We start from the raw sequence: 13,328 nt of genomic DNA, 5'->3' as shown, positions 1-13,328 counted from the left end.
GGCGTTACCTCAACACAACATCTTCTACCTCCCATTCCCCTCTATGAACCCATGCACCCCAGAGGCCCCATCTGCCCGAGACCTCTGCCCTGTGCTGGCGTCTTCCCAAGGCGCGGACGAGCAGGATAAAGGGAGAGAGAACAGTGCACTCCCAGGCTCTCCCTTTCCCCGCTGCAGCAGCTGAGGGGAGCTGAGCAGCCGAGTCACCTGTAGGCACCTGTATGTAGCTGCAACAGCTCCCAGTGCAAGGAAGCCCTTGGTTTCACTCCTCAGAGGCGTAACACTAATGGCAGGGGGCTGAGTGATAAACAAGTAGCACTGCAGGCACCTCAGCCTAAAGCAGCGGGGACCGCCTCTGACCCATATACTAAAGCAATCCGATTTTGGTTGTCTGAGAAGGTGCAAGCGGGGACTGAAACATTTCTCATGGTTGAGGTGTTTATGAGGACGCTCTTCCCTGTGGAACCTGCTGCGGTTTGTCTGAGGTCCTACCCAGAGATTTTAATGAAGAAATACATTCTTTCCACCCTTTTGCCTACTTTTCTAAACTTGCAGGAATACAGAGCTCTGAGTGCTCTGAAAGGAAGCAAAAGGCTGAAAATTGTTGGGGAATGACAGATAGGTGATACCCTCATCTCATTTTCTTGGGACACCAGGCTAGAACTGGAGCCCTGACGCTTGTAGCCTTGTCCTCTAGTTTTCTGTCCAACCTTTTTTTGCAGAGCAACCACCTTTTTTTCCTCAGCTGGTTCATAAGCTTGGAGCAGCCACACTTCTGACTGCAAAAATGGTGATCTTGAGATTCCAGCTTAAGGCATGCTTACTTCTTGAAGTCTTTAAAGACTCTGTCTGAGGAAGAAACACTTTGAGTTGCTCCAATGTGACATTTAAAAGCGCACTCATTATTTAATTTTTTTTTTGCACAAACTGTCAAAGCATCTTGGAAGCAGGCCCCGGTTTTCTTTTTGTTTTTAATAAAATATTATGATAGACAAAAGTAATTTTAATTCTACAGTAGAAGCTTTTCTTACCAAAATGTCACTTTGACACACGATGGTTTTTCCACTCTATTGTGTATCAATAATATATATACACACACGGTATTTCAGCGACTGCAGCACAAGCTATGCCAACAATCTGACGAAAAATTTAAAAAAAATCTTGAGTAGCTTCGCAAGTGAGTCACTGAAAATTCACATAACAAAATTCTCCACGCTCAAGGGAAAACACTTCCAACACCCCCTTAAAAACAGCCAGCCCGCCGATTCGACTCCTGAAGAGGGAGAATCCCTCAGGCTGCGTTGCTGTCATGCCAGCCGGCAGGGAAAAGCGAACGGGCTTTCTTCAGCAGGAAGGAGGTACGTGACTTTTTTTTGGGGGGGGGAAACGGGTCGCGATCTTGCTGGGGCGGCCGGTACTTCGACCTCCACCCCGCGAGGGGGAAAAGGCAGGAGAACCGCCCTGCCAGCCAGCAGCGGAGCCCAGCGGCCCCGGGCTCTGCCTTGCCCCGGCCCGCGGGGACGGGCGGGAGGCAGGGGCCACCCGCAGCTGCCGCTCGCCCCCTTGCAACCGCCGTTAACGCTCGCAGACCGCGGTTCCTCGAAGGGCTGGCTGGCGCCGGGCGGGACGGTTAACGCCCGCCCGCGCCAACCCCGCCGAGCCGGCTGGGCGGTCGGCTCGCTTCGCTCCGCTCCGCTCCGCGCCGCGCCGGCCCCCGGCCCCCCTCGCCCGCCGGACACCGCGCTTGACCGCCTGAGGCTCCGCGGCTGCCGCCCGCCCGCTCTTCCGCCCGCAGCAGCCAGCGCCCCGGCCCCGGCCGGCGGCTCGGCTCGGCTCGGCTCGGCTCAGCTTGGCCCGGCGGCCGGCGGCGGTACCCAGCATGCCCCGCTCCGGCGCAGGCGCGCCCGCGCGGCCGCTCAGGAAGAGGAAAATGGCATAAACAACCCCAGCGCCGGGACCACTGAGGAGGAGGCGCCGCCGCCCCCGCCGCGGGCCGCGCGGCCCCTTTAAGAGGCGCGGAGTCGCCCCCTCCTCCCCCTTCCGGAGCCGGAGCCCGGGGTGACGGCGGTTCCCGCGCCCCTTCCCCCTCCCCGCCCCCTCCCTCCCGCCCTCCTTCCCCATGGTGCCGACCCCGGCGGCGGCGGCGGGGCGGTTGCCATGAACAGCAGCGGCCTGCCCTGCTCGTCGCCGTCGCCGGTGGTGGGGCCGCCGCCGGCGGCGGCGGGGGTCGGCGTGGCGGGGCCGGCGGCCGGCGGGGCGGGGGCCGGCTGTGGCGGCGGCGGCGCCGTGAAGCTGAAGTTCTGCCGTTACTACGCCAAGGACAAGACCTGCTTCTACGGCGAGGAGTGCCAGTTCCTGCATGAGGAGCCCGGCGCCGCCCCCGCTGGCCCGGGGCCCGCCGCCCCCCTCGGCGGGCTCCCGCTCGGCATCCCCCCGGCCGCCGCCGCCGCCGCCGGGCCTGGCTACCCGCCGCACGGGGCCAGCCCGGGCCCGGCGGCGGCGGCGGTGGTGGGGCCTAAGAAAGCCGAGCTGGGGGCGGGAGGCGGAGGCGGCAGCGGCGGCGGGGGGCTGGATGGCCCGCGGCTGGCGAGTGAGTGCGGCGGGGCGGCCCGGGGGTGGGGTGGGGTGGGAGGGGGGCGGCCGCGGGGGGCGGGCGGCGCGTTGTTCCTGCTCCCCGACACGCTGTGGTGCTACCGGAAACAAATAACAACAGCCATGGTGGCGGCGGGGGTCCCCCGGCCGCCCTCCCGGCCTCCCCGCCCCGCTGCCTTGCTCCCGGGGTCGGCCGGTGCCGGGCTACGTGGTGGTCCCAGGCCGGCGGGACGGGGCTGCGCCGGCCGCCCTGGGGCGCGCAGGGGGGACCCCGCCGCTGCTGACGGGAAAGGAGCGGGCAGGTGTATGTGGGAAGGGGCTCCCCCCCGGCTGGCTTTGGGGGGCACCCAGGCAGCTGGCCATCGGTCCCTTCAGCGCTGGGCTCGGTGCGGGTTCGCTGGAGCGCCCTGCCCAAAGTCAGGCTGGGAGGAGGTGGTGGTAGGGAGGCAGCGCTTTCCGGAGTAGTACCCTTGGACGGGCTCCTCCAAACAACCTGTGCTGAGTTTCAGCTCTTGGAATTTTTAAATGTTCCAGCTGAAATATTACATTAAAAAAATAGAAAATGATTTTATAAATAACTATATATATCTACATTATCCGCTACTGCGAGCAGAAATCACTTCTAAATTTTTTTTCCCCCCCAAGGCTTCTTCAGCCTTCATACGCAGCCCCTTCTCACATGGTGGGAGTTCAGATTGCCTGTATGCCATGCAGAGCGGTGTTGCCGTTACTGGTCGGTTATGCATTTTCTTGGTGTGCGGTCCAACAGTTAGATGCTGTTCGCAGCAAACTGATTTTTAATAACCATTCTGTTTGTAGGTAAAGCAGCACTTGGCAGCTAGGAGAAGATGCTCCTTCAGAAAAGTCGTGCCCCTTTAAATGAGTATATTAAGCTTGGTTGCATTATTGATTTCTGTCATAAACCTGGTATTTGTTTACATTAAATGACTCAGCTACTAAATGGTCACACCATACCTTTTCTGAAATTAAGATGCAGCCATGCTGAACATCCTGTATATAGCTTTTTAGTACTTGATATGTGTTTCAGGAACCTGCAATGGATATTTTGCCAGGTGTGGTGAGATTGTGCCACTGAGCAGTATTATCTCTGTTGTTGCCAGCTTGTCAGTGTCTTACATTAACACAGCACTGTCATGTCTACCCTTCCAGGAGGAGCATATAATATCAAATTGCTTAATGCTTTCTATTAAAAGACACTATTTTCAGATTTTGATCATTTTGTCAAACTCCAGTTGTTCAAGCTGAAGTCTTTCCTGCTTTTCATTTTTTTGTTTTTACAGGTAGAAATATCTTGGAGAGATTCAGCAGCAATAAGTTGATCTTTGTTCATTTTTCTTTTGGACAGAGTTAGGCACAAAATACACTTTTTCCCTATGCAAAAGGAAATCACTAAAATCTTTTAAACTAGGGGATTCCGGCTTGGCGAGAGGATGCATAATTTGGTTTGGGCGCAAAAGTTTCTATATGGAGGCTGTTCTTGTAAGAAAGAGTTCCAAAATTTGCCCAAGCCCTAAACCTAAGAAATAAACCTCACAATTTGTGTGTGCTCAGAGGTTGATACTGCTGAGCAGTTAAACTATTTGAAAAACTTGCTTCTGTTGAATCTGTCAGAGGTTTAAAACTACATAGAGCTCCCTGCAGTTGCACCTGTTTTGAGGAGTGAGGGCACCAAGAATGGACAAACCCATTCAGGTGTTATTGGTGATTACCTGCTGGGAAAGCCACCTCACTTGAAGTTATAGGAGGCAAAAGCTTGGACTAGTAGAAGATGAGCTTACAGGAAGGAGACTAGGAAAAAAGAGTAAGGAAAGGAAGGAGAGAGAAATTAAAGTGGAAGAGCCAGGGAGTGGGCCCAGTCTTGCTTCTAAGCTTCCTTGCTTTGGTGGACATCTGTGAAACAAATAAGGAAAATAGTTGTTCAAAATCTGAAGTTGATCTGTATAGATACTGACAAGCTAATATCTAAAATCCTTACCTTGCTGATGACCCGTGGTGTTAACAGTATGGCTTCCAAATGGAAGGAATGAAAGTTTTATTTCTGTGGATATAGGAAGTAACAAAGTAGTATTAAATAATAGATTTCTGAGGTTAAGAACATGAAATTAGGAGTTGCCAAAAATCACCTGCCTGTACAGTCTCACTGACTGTCTTCCCTAATTCAAAAAGTATGTGGTAGTCTTCAGTTATGTGGCCATGGATGCTACCTTCTCTTCCTCGTTCCTCACTGGACCCCAGCGTCATTCACTGCACAGAGCAGATAGGACTACACAGTTAATTAGTCAGTGAGCACTATTTATTGTTAAAAGTGGGTCAGTGCCTCATTCTAGCATGTGTGTTACTCTAATCCTGCTTTGAGTATGGGATTATTAATTTACTTAAAGGTTTTTTTTTTCTGTGGTAATCACAAAGACTCCCCAAATACTGACTTATTTTCACAACAGAGGTGGTAGGAATGTTGAGTGATAAGGAGAGATGAACAGTGAACATACAAGAAATATTCCAGTGCAGAAGTGTTTCAATATGAGGATATGAAGTGGAACGAGCAGGTGACATCCTCAGAGCTAACCAGAAGTTTCTCGTATGGTGTGTGGTTAAGCTATTCTGTGTCATAGATATTTGGATACTAACATATGACAGGGACTCCAAAAGTGATCAGATATTCTTGGAAGAAAACGCTGCTTGAGATTATTACATGCAAAAAAAACCCCAAAACCAAACCAACCAAACAAAAACCTCTGAATCAGACTCATCTTCCCCTGCATATGGCTGAGAGCCTGCTGGGAAATCCTGCTTTATCCTTGCCTCATGCTTATGCTTTTGTCCACATATCCACAGCATTCCAGTGTCAGAGATGAGGTAGTGGGCTAAATGTGGCTTTGGCCTGACTGTGTGGCTTTTTATGTTCTTGGGAAATGAGACTGACCATGCCGATGAGCTCTGCCTGCTCTCAGAAGCTGGCACTGCTGCCCCCTGCCCCCAAACTACTTGACATTTGGAGCACATGTGTTCAAAGCACCATTCCTACTTCTTCCCCCAGAGCTGTGAGTGCTCAGCCTTCTGTGTGGTTCACCTTCCATACGTAAGGTGGTCAGCTGACAGTCTACAAAATAGGAAACGCAGTTGATATTATCTGTCTAAAGTTTAATTTAAAAAAAAAAAAAAATCCGTTTCACATAGGACCTCTGTGACCAAAAAAAGGGGAAGAAAAAAATAGAAAAAAGTTTACTTTGTATTTGTTAGCTGACTAAATCTGCACATGGTGCTTTTCTAATAGACATATTAGTAGACTTGGTAGTGTAGGTTAATGGTTGGACTGGATGATCTTAAAGGTCTTTTCCAACCTAAACGATTCTATGATTCTATATATCCCACATGTCAGCCCAGCGAGCAGCAGTGGCAGCAGTACCTAATCTGAGAAGGCTGTAGAAGGGGCAGAGGTGGGGAAATGTCTGTTGCTTGGCATTTGGGGGAAAAGATAGGATTGATTGGTAGGGTTTTAAGGAACAGCCCAGGGAAGGATGGGTAGGGGGCATAAGAACATGAAAAATTTCTCCTCTTGTGTCTGCTCTCTCTGGTACTTCACAACTTCTGTAAGAAACAAACCAGCAGCCTGCTTTGCTGCATGCTGCTGGCTGGTCCCTTCTTGATGCTGTGTGAGGCGGGGGGTCTAGAGGAAACTGTCATCGTGGTGTTAAAATGTATCATGTCGAAAAATAAGTTGGACAAGTTAAAGTTGCATGGGCAACTGCAGTTGTATTTGTTAGCTTTCAGGTGGTTTAACAGATGTAATATTCTTTTGCATGTAGACGTTATATCTTCATAGATATGAGCTGAGGTATGGCTCTGAACATTTGCTAACCTCCACCCCACTTTTTGCCGTAAAGTACATGATACATAGTGCTCGCTTTTTGGTCTTGTCTTTGATTCCTATAAATGCAACCAAAACACAGAAGCTCTGAGCTGAGGAGCTCCAGGTGTTCTCTGGGCTCTGCTGCAGTGGCAGCAACAGTGGGTGGGTGCTGCTGCTGTCTGTGGAGCTGCCGGCGGAGGAGCTGGCCACAGCAGCAGTGCTGCTGCCCGAGATCCCCGTGCCAGAGGTTAGCTTGCCCTCTCCTCGTGAGACGTTTTCATCTGGTTCTCTACCAGAAAGCCTTTCTCAAAGTTCTCCTAGGAAATCTGTAGTCAAAATACAGGCCTGTGTTTCTGTGAGGTGCCCACGATACTTTCCTGAGCAGCCTTGCTCTGTGTTTCTCCACGGCTGCTGAGAAAACCTGTCTGTGAATGGACTTTGTTGCCAGCCCATGAGAAGGTGGAAAGGGGCATCAAGGCTTGGGTTGCTTTGGGTTAGGCTAATAAAAGCATTACGGCTGTTTTTCCAGCCCGCCACCCACGTGTTACGTGGCTGGTCGTAGCAGTAGTGGCTAGTGGCCACCCCTGTAGCAACTCTGTATGCAATCGCTTGGTGGTTAGCTTAGTGAGCATTACAGCTTAAGTTTTGTGAAATCCATAAATAAGCTAGGCTTGGGGTGGAAAGACCTATACATTTGTATATTTTCTGCTTTTTAAAAGGTGTTTAAGTCTTTACCAGTCCATTCCTTTTTAAGCAAAATGAAGCAGTGGATATAAAAAAAATGGAAAGATAAATTATTCAGCAAAACATACTAAAGGTAATCTGTTGGATTACACTTCTTAGTGCAATGAAACAATGGTCAGGATTATTCTAAATATGGATTTTGCTTATCTTTGGTAGCATTTCAGCATTTACAGCTTGAAGTACTTAGAAACAGACAGCTATCTCAAACTTTTAAATCTAAGTATAGTTGCGGTATGTCACTTACTGGTCACTTTTCCCTGGGTTTGTTTCTTCTTCACTTGTATACAGAAAATAGATATTACAGTAAATGTGTATGGTTGAGAATTGTTTTTGCAAACCTGTTTATACTTTTGCAAGTGATGTTGTTGTTGTGTACCTCAGTTTTCTTTTCAGAGAGCTGTTTCCCCTTTTAATTTTCCTGATGCCTTTTCCAGGAGTTGATAGATGATACAATTTTCATCTTGTTTTGCTCTGAATATTTTTAAGAAATGGGGAGACAATTCTGAGAATTGAAGAGACATTTGGGACATTTGGAGATGGTTAGAGACAATTGAGAATTGAAGAGTAAAAACAATAACCAGTTAGAGATGCATGGGAGAAAATGAAAATTACTGATTTCACTTAATCACTTTTTGTCTCATATGTCAACTCCAGAAATTGGGAAATTATAGACATGGATTTTGTTTTTGCTTTTACGTGTTTCATGTGGAAATGAAATGGGGAGGAAAATTATTGGGGAGAGCTGAAGAAAAACAAAGGAGGAAAGGAAAAAATTCTCAGTCTGCAAAATTATATGGGATTTTGAGGGGCAGTTTTAGCTATGAGACTTTAAAAAAAATACACTATTAATTGGCTTTGAAACTGATTGTATCTGTTTGTATACTTTGTGGGTTTTCCTTATTGTATGGGAAATCATTCAAAGTCCAAATATTCCCCAGGAATGACAGATACCTGAGGAGTACTGGTAATTATTTGTTTCTGGTAGTTCCCACCCTGTGTTGGGTATTGAATGTAAAGAAAGCACTGTTACTGTTGTAATTGTTTTTCTGCTTCAAAGACAAAGGTGAAAATGAGTGTGTATGGGGGGATAGTTACATTATGTGAGCAAACTCTATATGCTATATCTTAATAATTTGAAGTTTTGATAATGTTTTTTAAAATCCAGAGCATCCCCATCTAGTTTCTATCTAGCAGGTATTAGATAACTAATTTTTTGTAGGTATCACTGTAGGAGTGGGCCTTCAGGAAGGATTTGAATGCCCAGAAAATAGTGACCTTGGGGACCCGCTCAGAAAGAGTTCCATGTGTAAGGAACCACCTAGAAGCAAATTTAGACTGCTGCGGGAAAAGTGGACAAATGGTAAGTGAGGGTGGGGTGATAAACACAGGCAGAAGCACTTCTGTAGAACCTCAAAAGCAGAAAGAATAATCCTGGTTGTGAGGCAGCTGATGAAAAGGGGGTCAGTGGAGGGATTTAGATAGTAAGCTGATGTGGCTGATGTTTTCCTGATCTGTTGCTTTCTAGTAAAGATGTAATGCATTACATTGCCAGAAAAATGGTATGGTGAATCACTGTGTATTGGAGATGAGCTGGAGTAGATCATGCTCTGTGTGTGTGTGTGTGTGTGTTCCATCAGTCTTTCAGGAGTTAAACAAGTTCCGATTACGTGATTGTGTTTGATCTTGAAAGAAATTTTGTGCTTAGAACTTATTTGTATTTTTTAATTTGCTTCCTAACAGCCTTTTACTCCCAACTTCTTTTTAAATTTGAGAATAGAGATTTGGAAACAAAGCACAGATATAAAAAAGCGAGAGTAGAGGCATGCGTTGTACAAATTGTTGTCAGATTGGTTATGTGATATGTGATTCCTGTAGTCTGTGGGTAGAGTCCCTCAACTTCAGTTGGTTTAATGCTGATGCAACTTGCAGGAAGACCTTTCCTTTCTTTTGTGCATTCTCCCCCACTGCTGTGAAAAATGTCCTAATGTTCTGTTCAGGTTATCTGCATGTATTTCATATGACTATATTAAAAAAAAGTTGAGTTTTAGGTACAGGGAGGCTATGAAAAACAAAAGCTTAAATATGTGTGCTTTGAAAAACTTGATGCAGTTTATTGAATAACTTGATGCAATGTATTAGGAATTGTGAAAGCTTTTGGAGAGGGTTAGCTCTGAAAGCTATCATATAAAGTAATTGCATTGCTTTGAATTGCTGTTTCTGATAAGAGTAGTTCTGATGATTCTTTTGAAAAAGTATCAGGTTTAATTTGTATTATCAGTGTGCTTTTGGATTTGGTCCATGATGAGGAGTCCTGCTGCTCTAGACTCTGTACTGAGATTTCTACAGAGCAAAAGGATGGCACCTCTCCTTTTTTTCAGTCTTTATCAGATGCTTCTATGACATGCAAGATAAATTAAAAAAAAAAAAAAAAAAAAAAGACGACAGCCCAGTCATTTAATATTATGGTAAACATTGCTGTTTTCCTTTGCTTGCCCGTGAATATCTCATTGCTTAGTGGGAGTGTTTATAAATAAAGCAGCATTTCCAAAACTGTTTTGCTTCCTGTCTGCCTTTCAGCCAACTTGGTTCATTTGTGCTGTCTGCCCTCCAACTGCACTCTCTGTCAGGGCATCCTAACCCAGGCATTAGGGTTTTACTTCTGCTCCTCACGCCTGGGGGTTTCATTCACTTTCTTTGTCTGTTGTCTCTATTTCAGTGATTCCTAGTCTGTGTTTCAAAAACATTGAATTTAATGAGAGGCATGTAAAACCACCAGAGAATCCGCTTTCCCTAACGAGTTGCGAAAGTAGTGGCACTGTAGAGAAAGTAACACTGAGATGCACATACTAGTATGTATAGTGGTTGTGAACTGTTACAGAGGTGTACAAGTGAGGTTAGCACCACAAGCGCATGATTATTCCTGATACAAACATGTCAGTACAAAACAGAGTAGGACAAGCATAAGCTCCTCAGTGCTTCTAGGACACTAAAAGGACGCAAGTCTTAAAACGACTTGCCATAGATAGGCTTTGTATAAAAGTTTTATTGTTCTTGTCTCAGTATTAGGATAGCCATCTCTGTGTAAAATTTCACTGGAGATATGGCACTGTAGTTCTTACTGCTTTGTATCTAGCTAACACCTTGTCCTTTGTATGCATATGTATGCAATAAACCTGTAATTCAGTTTACCAAACTGTGTTGAGGTTAAAAGTGCCTGCACTGTTGCAGTGCTGGGAGTTTAAATGGAGATTACCTCTCTATATAAACCTTTTTCCCAGCATAAAAATAATTGTAGTACAGGGTTTTTTTAAGCAGTGATAATAGCAGAATGAATGATTTCAATCCGTGTTTTATTACCTTGCAAGAAATCTTTAAATTGTTGTTTTGAAAAATAAGTCAACAAAAATCTGTTGTGATCTTACTTTAGCCCATTCATTGTTGGGGCAATATGTCACTTTACTGTAAAGGGTCATTTTTTATACGAAGAACAGTTTCTGAGATGATCAGTGCTGATACTAAGTTCATAAAAGAAGCAGTATAGGATATTACAGTATTTGTTTACTGGTTAATAAAATGTTAGAATGAAAATATCAGAAACGCCATCTTTTCAGAGTGTTATTGTTAGTATTCATATAGTGCTAGCATTAGACAAGATGAGCGTTAAACTAAAACCAGCCAAACCCACTGATTCTGTTGAAGCATGTGTGTTGAGTTCATCACAGTAGTACTCAAGTGCTTAAGCTGTGATGAGATCCTTTGTTCCTGAAAAATGTCTTTGTAATAAGTAAGGCAAAAATAACTATCTGGTTTTTTTTTTTTTTTTTTTATTCTTTGGTGCCTGGATCTGACGGGAAGCCTACATTCTGCTAAAATTCTGTGGGAGAATTATTACATAAGAAGATATTTATTTTTAATTGCAGTTGTCACATTAAGCTGCAGTGTTACTCACCAAGCAAAAAATTATTAGATAATGTGTGTATAAAAAAGTAAAATATGTCTTCTGAATTTCTCAGGATGTTTTATTTAATTTCTTTCTAGAATTGCCAGAATGTAACTTCTGGCTTTAATATTGATGGCATTTAGAAATTTCTTCTTGTTTTCACATATGTGCTTACACAACATGTTAGCGTTTTTTTCCCCACTGGATTCCTAGTTGTTCCCTTGCACATCCATCTTTTCTTCTCAGACCTGCCTAGTCAGCCTTTCTACTTCTATAAGGAAGTTGTTGTTTCTTTCTGAGGAAGAGCCTGTTGAAAATATGTATGACTTCAATGCATGGATAGTATTGTTGCACAACAGAAAGGCATGTTCCTTTGACAAAAATAACCAATTTAAGACTTTCCTAAAATTGTCTGAACTTACTTACCTGAAGTTATAATCAATGCTTTAAAAGAGAAAAGACATAAACCTCAGAAGTTGTTTTTTATTTGTCATTCTAATAGCACTGTGTGCAGAGTGTTTGAAAGTGTGTGCTTGCGATTGTTATATAGGCAAGAACTGGACAGACAAATAGAATGCAGGGTCTGATGTAAATTAGTAAACACGTGAGAATAAAAACTTTATAAGGACTAAGATCTTTCCTTTCTCTGGGTTTGGTTTTTTTTTTTTTTAATACCACACTGCTCGTGTGGTGAAGTGTGCCCACTTCTGAAGAGCTTCTCCTATGGATTGCTTATGATAAATCACTTTTCTTCTTTCATGCTCTGAACTACAGTGGTCTTCCAGAAGCAAGTGAGCATTTATGATTTGCCAAACGTTTGGTAGAAGGAGGATAAAAGCCTTCTACTTCTCATGGAGAAGGCCAGGTGCCAAATACAGTAAAACTGCCTTGGCTCTTTAGGTATTTGCTGAGTTTTCATCACAGTAACAGCTGAATGTCCCTTCTTTGAACAGAAATGGAGTACATAGTGAACACTCTTTTTTGGTTCTATAGACAATGCAAGAATTACTTTTTTTCTTTCTACCTATGTAAGCTGCATCTTTTCTGTTAGTCTTAATTTTCTTGCTTTTTACTATAGAGATGTTAGTTTAAGGAAGCTAGTGTTGAGATTTCTTTCGAAGGCAACAGTTATACTTGCAACTTCCAGAGCAGTCTGTTCTAAGTATGAGCTATTGCCAAGAAAACTGCCCTCTGCTCCACTGAGCTTACTTCTGTTGGTTTTCTTTTGATTGTGGTCAAAACTGCAGAATATGTTTTCTTGTGGTCTTGGTCCCTCCGCTAGAGGTGTGTTTCTAGACTGTTTGGAAGAGGACAATAGAAAGCCTCAATAGTTGAAATCTATCTTGAAATTGTTATGGTAGCAGTAGAATTGAGTGGTACGAAGGTGGATCAGTGATGTGTAGTAACGGCACAAGGAGGCTGATCGGTATGGCCAAACCATTGCACTTCAGTAGAGAGATGGTCTTCATACAGCTAGATAAAAGAAAACGTTCCGCAGCAGCTTTTGCTATCTGGAGCGCCCAGTTAGATATCGGTACGCCAGTAGAAAGCCTAAACTGTAGCTTTGAGCAGCTTTAAGAGGTTTGGATAGGCTTGCATAGCTAATACCAGCAGTAGAAAGGCACCAGTGTCAAAAGATGAACTTTGTCATTCCCAGCAGCGTCTTTGGCCTTGCTCAGCTCTGGGGTTGCTGCCTGAAGCCTGTTCCTGCTTGCAGCTTGAGCTGCCTGGCACTGAGGATGCTTCAGTCAGATGAGGAGCAGAGCACCTGGTGCTGTATATGTGCCCTGCAAGGCTACCTGCACCGGCTCCAGTGCTTTCTTGGGTAGTGGGTGACTGCAGCCGTACCAGCTGACTGGAGTTGTTGGAGGTGAGCCCTGGGGTTTCTTCACACCAAGGGGGCTCTTTACATGCCGTGCTGCTGAATGTGGCAAAACTTGGAAGCTTTTATTTGTCTCTGTCAAGTTTTAAGGATTTTGTGCATTAACTGTATGTGTCCAACAGAGAAATGAAGGTACATGGGTTGTCACGTTGACCCTAGCACAGTGAGGAGCAGGGGAAGAAGCAGAAAGAATCGGCTGTTTCTTAATTCTTCAACGGAGGCTGAAGGATTTGTAAAGCTGATGGTGTAATCTGAGGGAGTCGTTTGCTAGTTTGTTAAAAATTTGATAGAATCTGGAG

The 13,328-nt window shown here is 45.2% G+C and overlaps 1 protein-coding gene across 2 annotated transcripts in view; it reads left to right on the top strand.

Annotated features, from left to right (window-relative positions):
* The first annotated feature begins 2,157 nt into the window (after positions 1–2,157).
* The window catches only part of PAN3 (poly(A) specific ribonuclease subunit PAN3), an 84,569-nt gene continuing 73,398 nt past the window's right edge, over positions 2,158–13,328 (top strand). Inside the window, exons 1-2 of one of the 2 annotated variants that reach the window (XM_075711829.1) lie at positions 2,158–2,590; positions 8,427–8,567. In XM_075711829.1, coding sequence (XP_075567944.1) covers positions 2,158–2,590; positions 8,427–8,567 — 574 coding nt within the window. Of the gene's footprint in view, positions 2,591–8,426; positions 8,568–13,328 lie in introns of those variants that run through there. The other variant, XM_009483853.2, reaches the window with a different exon arrangement.

This window comes from Pelecanus crispus, chromosome 1 (genome assembly GCF_030463565.1).
Source record: "Pelecanus crispus isolate bPelCri1 chromosome 1, bPelCri1.pri, whole genome shotgun sequence".
Taxonomy (NCBI): Eukaryota; Metazoa; Chordata; class Aves; order Pelecaniformes; family Pelecanidae; genus Pelecanus; species Pelecanus crispus.
The sequence above is the reverse complement of the archived record's forward strand: the minus strand, read 5'-3'. Positions and strand labels throughout refer to the sequence as shown.